This window comes from Balaenoptera musculus, chromosome 11, assembly GCF_009873245.2.
Source record: "Balaenoptera musculus isolate JJ_BM4_2016_0621 chromosome 11, mBalMus1.pri.v3, whole genome shotgun sequence".
Taxonomy (NCBI): Eukaryota; Metazoa; Chordata; class Mammalia; order Artiodactyla; family Balaenopteridae; genus Balaenoptera; species Balaenoptera musculus.
Genome location: NC_045795.1, coordinates 69,647,758 through 69,665,174, shown reverse-complemented (window position 1 = coordinate 69,665,174; position 17,417 = coordinate 69,647,758). Strand labels below are relative to the sequence as shown.

The window sequence follows — 17,417 nt, the reverse complement described above, 5'->3', positions numbered from 1 at the left end:
GTCCATGGCCCTACCCATGTTGACTAGTGCTGTGGCCTCCCCCCCAGGCCCCTCAGTCACTCAGCCACGCCTCAGGGTTGTGCCTTAGGTAGTGGACATGTGCCCAGCACTGTGCTGTGTGCCGCGGGGGTGCAAGCACAGCCAGCATGCTCCTCACTCTGCATCACGTACATTTACCAGGAATTAACTCTGGCCTCTACGTGTCCTGGGAAATCATCACCTGAAATATCTCATTTAAAATCACCTTGTCTAACAGTGAACTTCCAGCTTACTCAAGGGTTGGATTCTAAAGTCAGTGCTTATTGTGGGAGCTGCATTCAGCTAGACTTATTCCTGGATCTCCCTCAGGCAGGTGCCATGCCAGAGTCCCACCTACTCTCAGCAAGCTCAGCACAGCTAGTTTTCCTTCCAGCTTCAGAAATGGTGGCTTTCTCTAAGGTTGAGCAATAGGGGAGGCATCCATTTGGGGACCATGTTGTACAAACTATACATGTATCTTTAAGCACCAGAATCATGCTTGGTGAGGTGAGATGCCTGTGTTAACAGAGACACGTGGGGATCAAGAATGACTAAAAGAATGTGCAATGACAGCTCACGCTGCCTCAAGGGTACATGCTTTCTGGATACAGCTGAGTGCACAGCTGTCATTTGTCTTCTGTTTCTTTTTGCCATGGGTGTGGTTAGTTCAATTCCCAGAAATTAAACATACAGAGTTGAAGAAGCAGAACGGACTTGGTCTCGATAGCCTCATGCCCCAACAGAGACAGTCAGAGTAATGCCACTGGCACATAGGATAGGAAAGCGCCTTTGTGATACCCCCAGGATAACACCCTCTCTGACGCACCTCTTTTTCTTGCTCAAATTTCACCATTTAGTTGAGATAGTGATCAACAACTGCCAATCTGCCGATTGGTGTCCACTTGAGGAACTTATTAAAAACACAGAATCCTGGGCCACACCCTCAGAGATTTTGATTCTGTTTAAGTGTACAATAGGATCCACAATTTAAAAGATCTCCATAGGGAATTCAAACTGGCTAACAGCTTGAGGAACTCTGGATTAAGGGACTCAAAAGACACCAAAAACTTTGATATCTGTCACTGATACCCTAACATATGCGTTTATCAGATAAATAAATGTTAGCTTGGAAACCAAAGAAAGAATTTGAATAGAGAACAAACAAGCTTTGACAAGAGAGAGGAACAGCACTGGGGGGATGGAAAGGAGGTTCTGGATGGTAATGAGGGCCCAGGAAGGAACTATAGGAACACGGAAACATAAAGGAGATGGCTACAGGGCCACCATGGCTGCCTTCACCATTCTGTAGATGCTGGGTCCAGCAAGCGGCCCTGGCTCCATGGAAAACAAAAACAAAGAGAAGCACTGTCCATTAAGGACAAAAGCATACTTCACAGCGAATCTTCTCACTGAACACACTGAACCTGTCTTCATGGGTTTCTTTTCTCTTCCAAGGAAGTTTCACTTTGAAAACAAGAAAAGCCATAGTATTCAGTTTTGGTCAACCAGAAAACACAAGGCTGAGAAACCACAGGTCATGATGAGATTAAGGCTACATGGGGTACCTATCCATGGACAATCCGGAGGTTACAATGCAATATAGATTCTCCACACATGGCACTGCATGGACGCCATCAACATCGACTTACCTTTCGATCTGGCCAATTGTATTTTGCAAAGATAGTATCATAGGTGTCCACTGCCCCATCAGTGATGAGCATAATGGCCTGGCTGCAGATGCTTCCTTGTCCAGTGTGGATGAACTGTGGAAAGAAATGAGTTCAAACTGAAAAACTCATCAGAGGGCTCTGTATATCCATGAGACTTCAGAAGCATGAGATCTTGGGCTTAGGAAGCCTCTTAAAATGAGAGCTCATTCTGCATCACCAGAAAGAACCTACAGGATAAGCCTTTCCCCACTTATGGATTTCCGTATTTGCTCTGAAAAACTGGAACTAAATATGAACCACAGAAGAGATTTCCTAAAAACACAAACAAGGCAGGAAGTGAGATTCTAGGACAGTTAACCTCTCTTATCTTCAAGCATGGATAACACTTCAGAATACAAGTCCAAAGGAGTTGGCACAACAACCCTTTAGAAACACATTTACTGGCAGCAGAATATGTGACAGGTAACATCTCTTTTAAAATCTAAATGAGTCTAGTTTGAATGAGTCTGATGGATGCAGACTGTGCTATGTAATAAAATCAAGGAGGTTTTGTACACATAGAGAATAAAGTCAGGAACATGCCAATTCAGACTACACTGTAAGAACCCCATTTTAAGGGTTTGTTTTAAACATATATTTGTTAACATGTAACATTATATATTTGTTATGTATGTTAGTATGTACAGCATGCTGAAATTCCAAGATTGTGCCCACTGGGGTACAAAACTCTAAATTTCAACTTTCAGTTTTACATAGCATTTCAAAAGTCCCCAGCCTTTGTGCGTGGTAGCTTGGGTGACCAGACTATGGTTGTCAGAGACTCCTGTCCTTCCCCTGAATCTGGTGATGAATCCCCTTAATGAATGCTATTAATGCTACAATTCAAAGCAATGGCCTTTAAAAACCCTACAATTATATGACAATGGGGAACACACAAAATGACTTTAACCTTCAGTAGTGAAAACTCCCACCACTACAATCTGTGAAGTTTATTCATTTATTCTAAAATTATTTCTTAAGTGCCCACACAGCGCTGAGGATGAAACACAAAAATCTCTTTGCTTGTGTAGTTTGTATTCTATTTGATGAGATACCAAAGTAAGTAAGTAAATTATGTTGTAAGTAAATTATGTTGTATGTTGGATAATGGTGATGCTAAGGTAAAAAAAATAAAGCAAGAAAGGGGATAGAAAATGCTGAGGGCCAACTTTAGAAAAAAACAGTCCGGGAAGATCTCAATGAGAAGGTGGCATTTGAGTAATACCTGAAGGAGGTGAGCATCTGGGGTAAGGGCCTTTCAGAGACAGCAAAGAGCATGTACAAAGGCATGGAGTGACAACATACAGGCACATTCAATCTGTTGACCATGACACGGGGGAAGGATGGAGGCAGCCCTTGGATTTGCTGCTGGCTCCTGATGAACCAGAGCTAAAAAAGCACTCACATTGAAGAGTAATGCCCAGTCTCCATGGACTTAGAATTCTAATGAAGAGTCTGAAGTTGCAGTAACTTGAAAGAAGATTGGATGAATGGATAGATGGATGGATGGATGGAATGAATTGCCTCATGGCTGTATTAGGACAAAGCAAAACCAACTCAGAACATGCATGGAATACCACAGTATAGCAGAAAATACTCAAACCCATCTCAGCACCACAAATTGGTGCCTAGGATAAGGTCTCTTTTCAGAATATCCTTTTCTCCATTTATAAGATGGCAATAACATGCTTATATGGTTGTTACAACACAGGTTATATGTTCATTATATGCTGGGCTACAAGTATTAACCTACTTAATCTTTACTACCCTCTGAGATAAGTACTATCATTATCCCCATTTGACAGGTGAGGAACAGAGGCACAGAGAGATTAGCTAACTTGCCCAAGATCACACAGCTAATATCTGTCATAGCTGAGATTTGAACCCAGGCAGTCTGGCTCCAGAATCTACTCCCAGATTCGGTACATTCTACCTATGGTGTCCCAATGATGAGATGACATTCCTCAATCCAATGGCTCCACAAATGTTCATTTCCTTCTCCTGCTCTTCCTCCCTTTATCCTTTCCAGTGTTCCAGGGTGGCACGGCAGTCACCAAGGCCACTATCCTGAGAGTGAGTGAGTGCTCCTTAAATTCTGTGCCCTTGGAATGTGCCTCACTTTAGTCTTGGCCCTGACAGCCATCCCTGCAACTCAGACTGGACAGGTGCCCTTAAATTAATGAGCAGACAGGGCCCATGATACAGTATCAGTAGGTAGAAATACCTGAGAACTAAGGCCATCGGACCACAAAGCTTTCCACGTAACTCCTATTCTACTGTCTTTATTGACATAACTTACTATTCTAGAAAACTCTTGCTCAGGAAGATGAAAAGTGCAAATAACTTTATTGCTTATTCCAGGAACTTCCTGAGAGACCCATCAACTCTTCAACAGAAAGCATCAAAGGACAATTTATACCCTAAAACTCTTTGAAACCCTGACCTCAAAATCTTCCCCTTGCTGCATCCACCAATCCTAAACTATAATTTAGGATTCGTACCCGGTCTCAACGAAGCCTCTTCCCTCTCCTCCACTTTGAAGACCCACCTCAACTAGACTTTCATAGTCTCAATAAATGACTTTGTCTTTTCCTCTCTGAGATGCTACTAAGATTCTACCAACATAGTGTAATAAGAAAGAACAGCTTTGCAGCCTTGTCTTAACAACAGGTTGTTCTGGAGATGTTTTGGAGAGCCTGCAATACAACACAGCCTTCAAGGCATTGGATAAACCCAGTGACGTGCCACTGAATACAAGTGACGTATGCATTTGGTCACAGAGGCTGCAGAACGGAAAAAAATCAGGACACCCCGGGACTGTTGTTCATATAACTCATTTGAAAACATCCTGGAAAAACTCTCCCAAACAAAAGGCAAGAAAGACAGGGAAATAAAGATATCTGAATACTGCAGACTGGAAGAAGGGGCTGCCCGGAGCTATTTACTCAAAACCACTACTTTCCTTCGTGGCTGAGTCCCTGGTTTTCTCTGCAGCAATCTGCAGTTGGAGAATTTTGAAGAATGCAATTAAATTCAAATGCTTTGATGAGTAATATCTCTTCTCTTCATATTTGTCTAGAACTTATTTTTATTGAATAGCGAGAGCGATGGAAGTGTTTTCCATAATAATAACAATGACAAGGGCCTGATGATGAACTACAATTAGCTCAGTGATTCATCAGTTAGCAGCGAAAATTTCAATGCATCCTGACATTTAGAGCATTTGGTTGTGATTAACAGTCTTTGAAATGTCACCAAATTTTATTTAATTGGCTAAGAAAAATTTTTAAAAGGTAATCACTGCAAAGATTGTATTCATCGCCAAAAAAGATAATTGCAGTTGTCACATGACAAGGTAGATGCTAAGTACTGTAGCAAACCGGCTCTGTGTTCTTAGGGAATCTAATGAATGCAGCAGAGATCAATAGCTAGGAGGGTCTCGGAAGTTTATTTGAATGCGCCTTTCAAAGCCTTTAAGTCATCTGAGCAAATACTGAAACTGAAATGCAGGTAATTGCAAAACAGAATTAACTTCATTTAGTTATAGTAACCTCTGAACCATTCTAAGCTCTAACCATAATCGTCATTTCAAATTGTGTGTGTGTAAGAGAAAGAGAGAGAGAGAGAGAATGTGTATTTGTGTGTTCAAGAAACAGCTTTTTATTTCATACTGACTTGCAAAGGCAGGCATAATACACAGGAAGAGAATTATATCACTAAAGGTCATATTGATGAAGTGGAAAATAGCTAAAGCTTCATTTTCACGGGAGATTAACCATCTCTGTTTTTCAAAGTGTTTGGCTATTTAAAAGCCCAATGGCAAGGGATGGGATGGAAATGTTTCTCTCTCTGGGATAAATGTACACTCAAAAGAATATGGTGCCAACTGTCAACGAATCTCAAGCAGGGACATTTTGTAACATTTTTGTTCCTTCCATTTCTCGCTTTCTGGAATTTACACTCGACCCCTCAGACTTTCTGACTGGCCAGGCCCCAGAGGAGTTTTACAGGTGAAGACAGAGCAAGCAGGTGTGTGGAAGGTTTCCCTGGTTCAAAAATACTTCTCTCACCAGGTTTCAAGGGAAAAAATCCACCACGTGTTGGAGATTTCTCTGGCTATTAGAGGTGTTGGGAGTGCAATACACCCTCTTAAAGGACAAAAAGATATTATGCCTGAAGGTGTGCTTGGTAAGCTGTGACTTCTACAAGATTCTATCCTGAGGTTGTAATATGATGTAAAGAGTTCCTGGGTCAATAAGTTTGAGTGCTGGTATAGACACACTTTAAAAGGTCTGATCACTGTGGGACTTCTAAGGCCTCTAGTAGCACAAGAGTATTGTGAGTCTCCAAAAGGAGGATGGCATCCTGCACCTTGACCACAACACCTACGTCGGAGCCTTGTGGCAGACCAGCATTCCACTGGGCATGCAGTGGGATCACTGACTTAGGAGTGTCTCTTTTTTTTGTTGAATTTTTTAATTTTATTTTATTTATTTATTTTATACAGCAGGTTCTTATTAGCTATCCATTTTATACATATTAGTGTATATATGTCAATCCCAATCTCCCAATTCATCACACCAACCCCTCCCTGCCACTTTCCCCCCTTGGTGTCCATACGTTTGTTCTCTACATCTGTGTCTCTATTTCTGCCCTGCAAACCGGTTCATCTGTACCATTTTTCTAGGTTCCACATACACGCGTTAATATACGATATTTGTTTTTCTCTTTCTGACTTACTTCACTCTGTTTGACAGTCTCTAGATCCATCCACGTCTCTACAAATGACCCAATTTCATTCCGTTTTATGGCTGAGTAATATTCCATTGTATATATGTACCACATCTTCTTTATTTAGGAGTGTCTTAAAACAAAACTGATAAGTGAAAGGGATGGGGAGAGGAAAGGTGCCAGGGCAAGGAAAAGAAGAAAGGGTCAGATGAAGAGAAGCAGATATTCCTGAGGATTTGGGCAGGGAGTGGTACCAAAGCATCAAGAGTGGGAGCTGCTTCTAGAAACCACAGGCAACCTGGCAAAAGCTGAGGCTGCCTAATGTCTCTGTGGTCACGGAGATGGCACTTCCCACCCAACCCAGCACTGCTGAAAGGGAGCAGGGCACCACTTCCTCATGCTGAATCCTCAGCCCCCATCCAGCAGGGCCAGCTTCATGGCATGTGATGTGCATAGCTGTACAGGGCCCCACACTTGGTTGAACACTCTGCTGTCACTCTCCTAAAATTCTTTTTAACTTTTGAACAAGGGCCTGCATTTTCATTTTGCACTGGGCTTCACAAATTAAGTGGCCAGTGCTGGGTCTATTCCTATCCCCATTTTACAGATGAGGAAAAGAAAGGTAAAACCGAGCAGAGTTTTTTTCAAGGTCACACAGCAAGCTCTGAGTCAGGCTTCTCAGCCCAGCCTGCCTGACTCCAGAAGCCACAAATTTAAACACAAGAAGCATCTCCTAACTCTTCACTCCTTTACCACTTCTGCCAAAGAGCAGGAAAAAACAGAAATCTGCAGGGCACATTTCCAAGCAAGGGACTCCCCAGCTCAGAGTAGCCGCCTCCCTGCACTAGACACCAGGTTTTTGAAATAAAGAGAGCCAGTTTCCCAAATGTGGCAAGTCCTTTCAATATCACCCCCTAGAAAAAGCCTGCTGAGATGAAGAGCTCGGCATCTCCCAGCCCTGAGAAGGTGCCTGCCCAGGATTCAAAGCAGAATTTAAAGATGTAACTTGGTCCTTGATTCTGGCCAGGTATGTTTATTAATTATTAACATGCTGTTAATAGGCATGTGCTGCCTCAAACACCGAGTTGTACGTAAATGCTAATTGTCTGTAGCCAACGGCCCTTTGGAGCGAGGTGAGAAGGAAGGGCCTCCAATTTGTATGAAGGAAGCTGAAATGACACCCTCCCTCCTTATTTTTCTCTCCTCTGCAGTTGTACATGATACTGGCTCAGGACTGAGATGTAAATGGCCTTCTATGTGTGAGTAGATATTATTGGTAAAAGAGTCTAGAATTAGGGCCTACCCTTGGCTTGAGAGGCCATTGTAGCCGAGTGGGAAAAACTCAAGTTATGGAGTCAGGCATAACTGACCACCAAAACAAGTGCAGTGCTGGGTGAATGCCCACCTGGAAACTGACAGCAGGCCACCCACAGAGCTACCTGGAGGCGAGGCCTCTGAGCCTCCAGCTGGTCTCCCATCTCCTGCGACACCTCAACATAGCTGTCACTTGTTTGCTTTCAGCTCCACCCCATGTGTTTTTCCTGAAAACCACATTTCCCAGGCTCTCCAACAGTTTTGACAAGTTTCGTCTTAAGGAGAACAAACACTGAAGGACACAAGGGAGAAGCCAAGGTATTTCTAAGTCATTTCTCCCTTTCTCTCTGCTTTGGGGGCCTGGGCATTTTCCAGCAATAGCAGCATCCCCTCCAAGGCACTAGCTTCCACAGGACAGGCCCTTCTCCCCAGGATTCCAGCTTGTGTGGGGCGGCCCCCTCCATGGTTTTATTCCCATCTGGACAGCCACAATGAGGAGGCTCTGATGGCATCCCTCCATCCTGTTGTCCTTCCTGCCCTAGAGGGGAGCTACCTCCTGCTGGTGCTAACCCATGGATTGTTTCATTCTTCGTTTGATTTCTCAGCTTTTCCATCCCCGGTGCAACCAACTTTCTGAGTTCAACTTCTGCTGTTTGAAATACCTTGAGTGGTTTCTATTTTTCTGCTTCTTCACATCTTAACCGCTACCTCCCTCGTCCAAAGCCACCATTATATGTCACTTAGATAATGTCCTTCCGGCTATTGTCCTTGTTTATCAATACAGTAGCCAGCGGATACTGTTAAAATCCAAGTTGGATTGTGTCATTCTCTGCTCAGACTCCAATGACTTTCCATCCTATACAGAGCAAGAGCCAAAGTCCTCACTAGTGTCTATTAGGCGCCACAAGATCCTGCTACCTCCGTGATCTTATTTCTTAGTACACTCTTTCTTCCCCACTTTGCTCTTGTCACACTGGTCTCCTTGCTATATTGTAAATATGTCAAACATCCCTGCCTCAGGGCCTTTTCATTTGCTGTTCCTCTTGTTGGAAATTTCTTCAAGATATCCATATGGCTGCTCCTTCACTTCCTTCAGGTCTCTACTCCAACATCACATAATCAGAGAGCTCTTCCCTGACCTCACTGTGTAAAGAAGCAAGTCCTATCACACTGAAACAGTGGTGCTATTGTTCTCCATAAGACTACTCACTTCATATGTCTCTTCCCATTAGAACTGGGGTCAGCAAACCTCTGTAAAGGGCGACATAGTAAATGTTTTAGGTCTTACAGGCCACATGGTATCTATTGAAACTAATCAACTCTGCCATTGTAGTGCAAGAACAGCCATAGTCTATACATAATCAGGTGGGCATGGCTGTGCTCCAGTAAGACATTACTTACAAAAACAAGATGCAGGCTGATGTGTCTCCTGGGCCATAGGTTGCTGACCTTTTCACTAGGATGTTAGGTCCATTAAGGCAAACCCTTTGTCTAGTCTGTTCACTGGTGTATTATTCCCAGTGTCTGACACTAAAAAGCACGCAATATATAGTAGTTAAATAAATGATACAGAACCTGCATTAATATAGTCATTTCTTTTCCTACTGCCCTCCCAGAGTAAAAAGATCACAAAAGTTGCATGTTGTTCTAGCCTAACACAATTGCATTCAAGGGGCAGAATAACCAACCCAAGCTTCCCCAACATACTTCACAGGATGTTAACAGGTGCTACTTGAAAAAAGGATTCTTTGTTCAAAGAAGTGGGAGAAACAGCAGGTGAAGCGGGATTCTTTTTTGCAGTACTTACCGAAGCCTTGAGTGTGCACTGCGTACTGTGAATCTCCAGGGGGCTGGAGGGAGGGATAGGTAGAGCTTCTAGCACTCCCTAAACACACCACACAGAGAAGCCCTTCTCCCTCTGAACAGCGCCACAGGCAGGGACTCAGTGTGACACAGTAAGAAGTGAGTCTACTCCATGAAGAAACTGAGAGTTCTTCAGGTGAAAAGAAATCTGCATTAGATGGTGCTCTAGTGTTGAGACACTGACGGCCCCAGAGTCAATGAGTGTGTCAGCTGAGTCCCCTGACCAGACTGCACCATCAACTCTGCCCAGCAGGGGGCTGGTATGGCTTCGCCAGGTGGGCCTGGTTCCCCAGATCACTCATATGGCCAGCCTTACCCTCCCCCATTCTATGCCTGTGGATACTGCTCAGTGACGGCCAGGGCTAACAATACTGCTGGTCCACAACTTAAAAAAAAATCCCATCTATTCTCCTGGAGAAGAGAAAGGCAACTCAAAGAGGAGCTTACATCACTGAGAATGCTGAAGGCTTCATTCAGAGCTATATCCAGCATTCCGATTCCTTTGGCAAAAAGTTTGTCCAGATGCTCCCTGAAGTGCTGAAACAACAAAGCAAAAAAACCCATTAGCATCTGTCCTGTTATATGAAACACCAACCTTGAATGAACAAGAACATGCCAAGGCAAAACCAATGATTCTCAGACCCAAATGGTCATAATTTGGCTTCTGCCTTTCAAATTCAAAACATAAGAACTTATTCAATATAAAATTTACCTTCCATGTGTATTTTTTTAGTTTTGATTACATTTTAGGGGAAAAGAAGTTCAGATTTTGGTGAAAAGTATGTAATTTGCTGAAAATTCCTGCTTTCCTCTCCAGTTTCATCTCCCGTGACTCTCCACTCTCCCACCCTCTATTTTCCCACTCTTGATGATTTTTTAAGACTCCATGCATGCCCTCCCTCCACTGGGAACACACTCTCCATCCATTTTCTGCCCTCCCCTCCCCATCGTGATGGTCTCTCTTACCTACTTTTGGGGCCTCAGTTTGAACATCACCCGCTCCTGCCCTGGAAACCTTCCCAGAACACCCACCTGAGAGCTTGGAATGCTTCCTTGCAAGCCCAGGCTGGCACACCAGGCTCAGATCCACCATGCACTTAGCACTTCAGGTGTGTAATCGCCTGATTAGATTCTCTCCCCACTCAAGACTGTGATGTTCCTAAGACACGGCATGTCTGGTTGTCTATTGCCCCCCACATCTACCACGTTTCTGATACACAGAAGGTGCTCAATAGCCACCCCCAAAGAGCCAAAGAGTGAGGCTAAAGACTGGATCACAACATGAGAACTGTGCCTATGGAAAGGAAATCCAGGCTACAAATAGAGAGGGCTTCGAGGAACAGGCAGATGGGAAGAAGCCTCTTCAGGAGCAGCCCCAGGCCCTCCTGCTATGTCGGTTCCACAGAAGCCCAGCATCAGCTGGAAAGTAAAGGGGACAAAGAAAGTGACTGTGAAACCCAAACATTTCTGCTTCCCAACAAAGAGGCAAGAGCGGGCCCAGGCGCATGCCCAGGTACACGGGAATGTACATGATGGTCACTGGCCCAAAGCCTATGTCCACAGCAACACAGCACCTGGCATCACTTTCCAACTGACCCATTCCAAAACCGTATCTTTTCTATTTAAATGAATTATTCTCTTTCCAAAGGCACCTATACCCTTGTCTACTAGGGAAATGGCTGGAAAAGTCACTAGGAGGGAGAGGGGCAAGAGGGCTGGGTTAGTGGTAAAGGTTTGCCAGTGACTTCCTGGCCTAGGAGTGGCTTCCTTTCTCCTACTGTGCCTGAGACCCAACAGTGCTCAAAGTGTGCCATCAGCATCCACATGGTGACACCCACTCATAACGTGTCTGCCTGAGGACTCCAAAAGTGATCGAAGCATCATAGAGACTGATCCTAGGACATGACTGATGGTTCTAAGATGCTGTTCTGCCTGGGGTTTCTGGTCATCAGGATGGACTGCAGCTTTGCTGGCAAACTGGACAAGAAAGCTTGAGTGGGATCCTTATGGTGATCAGCTTTATTTATTTTTTAAAAAATAAATTTATTTATTTTATTTATTATTTTTGGCTGTGTTGGGTCTTCGTTGTTGCACACGGGCTTTCTCTAGTTGCGGCGAGCAGGGGCTACTGTTTGTTGCGGTGCACGGGCTTCTCATTGCAGTGGCTTCTCTTGTTGCAGAGCATGGGCTCTAGGTGCGTGGGCTTCAGTAGTTGTGGCGCGTGGGCTCTAGAGCGCAGGCTCGGTAGTTGTGGTGCACGGGCTTAGTTGCTCCACGACATGTGGGATCTTCCCGGACCAGGGCTCGAACCCGTGTTCCCTGCATTGGCAGGTGGATTCTTAACCACTGCACCACCAGGGAAGCCCTGGTGATCAGCTTTAATGACACCTAAGCCTAACATGAATCAAGGCTGGATGTGAAGTTGGCAAATCACCCTGGGGATACTCATACCACCCACAAGACCTCTTCCCTGGTCCAACCCTTCCAGCAACCATGCTGTCATGCTTACCAGAGCAGCCCCGGTTCTGGAAGCCTGCTCTGTGTTAGGTCCTTAACAAACACCAGTCAACTGGATCACAACAACCCTGTGAAGTTCCATCATCCCACTCTGCAGATGCTAAGACTGAGGTCCAGTACTGTGCCTAAATTCACATACCTCCAAGCTGCCTGGCCCAGGTTCTACCCAGGTTGGCTTCAGCTGCTCTAATGCCCTCCTTCTTTCCACTACACACCTGCTGCTCTTTTTTTTTGGTGGGGGGTCGGGGAGATAGCCTGCATGCCAGGCACTGGCTATGAGCTTGACATACACCTGGCCAGTTTGTCTCCAGTATGGTTGCTCTTAATCCCTGCACTTGGGCTGCAGCTGAGTCTACAGGTGATTATCAAGTGGCATGCTGAGGACCAGGGACCCAGGCAAGCCACACATCCAGGAACCAAGTTTCCTGCTTCTCTGTTCTTCTTGCTCGATGCCTAAGGCCCCAGCAGGATGCTGAGCTCATGGCATGTTCTCCATGAGCACTCGGTGGACAAACCTAGGAAGTTGACTGAATCTGAGGAAGCCCATGCATCCCGCTGCAGGTGGGCAAGAGGGGATCAGAGCAAATCAGTCTGCCTTCTCCAAGAACCTCCACCCTTGGAAACCTGACTTGTGGGTGAGTGGTGACCACCAAGAGGACTTAGGCATGGCGAGCACCACCTCAGGGTGGTGGCCCCAACACACCCTACAGGACACAGAGTAGGATGACAGGCCCATCAGAGAGTCTGGTCTTTAACTGGCCCCAGATTCACATCCCAGTGACCGGACGCTGCCTTGACAAGTTCGTTCTATTCATTTGATGTCATTTCTGTCAACTGCATTTAATTGTGCTCAGTCACACAAGTTTACACAGTTTTTTTTAATAACACACCAATTTTTCTTTTACTCCATGTGTAGCTGCATGTCATGTGCAGAACGATGCTTCAGGCAATGGTTGCTTTTATTGTTGGACATTTAGAGTAAAATGCAATAACATGTCATGGAATTCCCCTCAATTTGCTATTATAACAAGGTCAATTGTGATTTTGTTTCTTCCTGGTAGAAATTGGGTTCATATATGAGACAGAAAAAATATTTCCTCAAGTTAAAGGTTTCCAAATGATGTCATCCAGATGAAAGTTTCTCTCTTTATTTCTTCCTCCCTGTCCCTCCCTCATGACCAAACTCCCTTTCCTCCTACTCCACAACCTAAACCAACTCAACTTCATCATCCTGGTCTTCCACGCTCTGCATTTAACCCTCAGCCCAACTCTCCTCCAAAGCAGGGACAGGGGGTCTTGCCTTCCAGGGAACCATCTCCTGCAATATGACCTCCACTAAGAGCTGCTCTGTCCATTACGGTAGCCATGAGCTACGTGTAGCTATTTACATTAAATTTAATTAAAATTACCTAAAATTAAAAACTCAGTTCCTTGATCACACAAGTCACATTTCAAACGCTCAACAGCCCCATGTGGTTGGTGGTCACTGCATTGGACTGTGAAGATTAAAGAATATCTCCATCATCACATAAAGTTCTATTGGATAATACTGACCTGGAGACACAAGGGCTAGTCTGGTCCTTCCTCTTGACTAATGGTGAGTCAGAGGAAACTCTAAGGCCAGTGGCTATGTGTGATTTTGCCTGTCCAGCATCCTTTCCCCTTCTTCTGATTTTCCTTCTTCCCCGCCACCCCATAATTTATATAAATTGGATGAGGATAACATCTCTCTCTCTCTCCTTCCCAGATCAAGGGGTGGGCCCTTTGATCAGCCCTGTCCAGTCTGTGAATTCCATCCCAGAGGCCACGGTTGGGCTTCTACTGGAACGTGAGGAAGAAGACTCTCTCTCCATTGAGATTACTGAGAGGTCAGGGAGGCAGGCTGGTCCTGCCAGCAGCCATGAAGCCACTGCACAGGAAGAGCTCATCTGAATAAAGGTAACAGCCAAGGAGAACAGAGCCCACAGTGGAAGGGGGTAAGATAGAGTCACGACAGCATGGCTTGAGCCCCTAGATCCAGCCATGCTTAGTTTTCTCAGGTAAGCGAGTCAATAAATTTGCTTCTTTGCCTGACCAGATTTAGCTGTATTCAGGCCACTCAATCCAAAGGACCTTGATGACCAAGCCCATCACAATAACCCTGGCTGAGACAATACCTCCCCAAAGACCCCCTTGCATTACAATGATCCTTCTCATCTCATCTATGCCCCCCTCCTCCCCTTCTTAATCACTGTCATTGCATTGCCTGGTTTGCACATTGTCTGAGTGCCCATGCCAGACAAAGACAGGCACTTCCTACACAGCACACTCGTGGGGCACATGGATGGAACAGCCATGGCTTTTGCTCCCCATGGCCTGGAGTAACTTGCTGAAGAGGAACTCTAATTGTGTGCACTCCAAGGGTAGTGTCTGAAAGGGAACGAAGGGGCCTGGCTGACTGCCCTGCAGCCTTCTTATCAACACAGATTTCTTTTCCTATTCTCAGGTGTGGCTACTTACTGTGAGATCAAAAATGTTTATATTTAATGCAATCATATTATACTTGTATGTTAGCAACTTATATGTTAGACCCCATGGACTCTGCAAGAATAAAACTGAACTGGGATTCAAGAGACTGAGTCCTAGTTCTGGCTAGTCCACTTACCGGCTATGACACCCCGAGGCAAGAATCTTTGGCTTTCAGGCCTCAGTTTTGCTCCCTATGAAATGGGGATGGGAAAGCTTCTGTGTATTGGGTAGAAAAGTGAGAGCATCAGTGCCTTAGAAGCAGCAAGCAGGAGCCAGGTGTCTTAAATTCCAATCCCCACTCTGCCACTCACCCCCTCTACAAGCCTTAGTAAAGATACTTCCTTCATCTATGCCTTCTTTACCCTCTTAATGCAAAAGGTATCAAGCTGACCTCTCACTATTATTACAGGAAAAGTCATCTGAAAGAACTGCAATGACAGAAACATGTGAGACTACTTTAATTTCATATTTGCTAAAAGAAATATTTGAAAAAAATTCCTGCAAAACTTTACACCTGAAACACCTATGCCAACTTCTTGGTTTACAACTTTACAGTCTAATCCACCTTGAAAAATGACTTATTTCACTCTTTAAGGGCCAGGTTTTATTAAATGGAGAGACGCGTGGTTGATTTTACTGACACCAAGGCCTCAGTGTCTTTCAGAGCAAGCTACCAAAGAACAGGAGGTTCAGAATTAGCCGAGCCAGGAAAACAGTCCTCAACAACTGTGTGCCAGAAGGTGGCCAGTTTCCATTATTTTTCTAAATTAAAATAAACAATTTATTGGGAATGGTGACAGTTCCATTTTATTATTAAACTTCAATAAAGGAGGAGGCGGCTGGCTTTTTATCTTTGCTTTAGGCACTCATGCAGCATATGCTGCTGCTCAGGAGAAGGCCTCGCTTCCAAAGCAATTAGTGCAGCTTAAAGCCTGGGGAGATGAACCAGCACGAGCGCCACGGCTGCCTATGCCCGATGCCAGCAGGCACGGCGAGGCCGCTTATCTCTGAGAAACAGTCACAACATCCAGGCCAGTGGAGGGTCCTGGCGAAACAACCCCCTCCCGCCACCAGCATTTGATTTAGTTGAATCACTACTGATAACTCTCTCTGTGATAATAGCAATCATGTTTTTTCCTATGTAATTAGAATGGAATGTTTGAGTCCTCCCAATTAAAAGCAGGGGATTAATATAAAAAGTGGCCATCGGGAGACAAAGCAATTCCCCATCCGCAGAGTCACTGAGAGCCAGTGGTCCTGGCTGGGGTTACTTGGGGGAAAGGCTAACAACCACCTATCAATGATGCCCATCCAGGTCACTTGAGTTCAGCAGACCCAAAGTTGGTGCCCATTACATCTGGACAAGGGTTGCTGCAGCCACGGGAAGGCTTTCAGAAATTGCCTCACCCAGTTCCTCCAATGGCAGCCAGCACTGGCCGGATGATAGCTGTCTGCTGGGCACTGGGTATTTTTCACCCATAACCTCACTTGATCCCCCTAAACACCCCTGAAATGTACTATAGGTTCCCGTTTTACACGTAGGCAAATGGAGACTTAGAATGGTGAAATACGTGCCCAGGATGGCAGAGCAAGTAAGAGGAAGGTGGGTTTCAAAGTGCAGAGCCCCATATCTAAACCCACATGCAATCGGCCCCGTCCAATACACAGGGTGCAGCTCTCGACGTCCCTGACAAGATGCAGCACACAGAGCCCTAGGGGTCTCACGCAGGGCTGGTTTCATGGGTACATGACGTTTGCAGCCACACAGCGCCCCATGCTCAAAGGGCCCATGCTTGGTTTAATGCTACGCTGTCACTATCTTGAAATTCTTAATAATTTTACTGTTGAATCTATGTTTTTTGATGAGATCCAGTGGAACAAGATTGTGCATGTGAGCAAAGGAGATATAGGAAGTGTGCAGGTCCCTGTTTCTTGCTGCCTGGGTCACACCTAGCATCTGTCAGTGCCCAGGGAGTGCAGAATTCTGATAGATAGCTAGAGAGCAGGTGTTCATCAAACATGCTTGGCTTTGTTAGGTTACTTTGTATTGTGGCCACCAGGTGACAAACTAAAATTAAGGAGCTAAAGGTATGAGTGCTCTGTGGAAGCTCTCCAATCTTCAGCTGTATGAGTAACAGACATGGTGCCACTCGCCTTCTCCTAAAATAGGGATACTGCTCATGTCAATATAAAATCAGACTGAAGAGAGGAGCAGTGTCCCAGTGATCATGTCTGTCTCATTCTGACGCCAAACTCCTCATGGAAATTTCCAAAAAAGCCTTCACACATTGCAATGGTCGCATCACCAACAAGCTCCAAACCCAAACTGCAGCAGGTTGTTTGTCAGAGACCCAGAGGATCTCCATTCCTGCCTTCCAACCTGACTGATACTAGGCCACGAGATGATTTCATATAAATATGGACTCTTCATCATGATGTAATTCCTCCTGACAACAAACCCTCCTTCATCCCCAACCCTGGGATAATTCTCCCATGCTCCAGTGGAGTCTGAGAAATGCCCTGGCTTAATTTTACACCATCTTTTGGGCACATACGTCACGGACCTAGGGCATGAGTACTTAAGCTGAGGCTGATGTATATAAAGCACCCAATAAATACTATGGTCATCAGTATTACCTTCTCTTCTGTCTTGGGTACACTCTTTCTGCTAGGTCTCAAACCATCCCCTGGACGACCTATTTTCCAGAAACCCTTTTCTCTAACTCTTTAGGGACATATTGTGATTTTTTTTTTCTG

General features: G+C 45.0%; 1 protein-coding gene across 1 annotated transcript in view; it reads right to left on the bottom strand.

Annotated features, from left to right (window-relative positions):
• CACNA2D3 (calcium voltage-gated channel auxiliary subunit alpha2delta 3) overlaps nucleotides 1-17,417 on the bottom strand; it is a 768,110-nt gene that overhangs the window by 362,677 nt on the left and 388,016 nt on the right. The window contains 2 exon segments of the mRNA XM_036869418.1: nucleotides 1,668-1,781; nucleotides 10,083-10,172. Coding sequence (XP_036725313.1) covers nucleotides 1,668-1,781; nucleotides 10,083-10,172 — 204 coding nt within the window.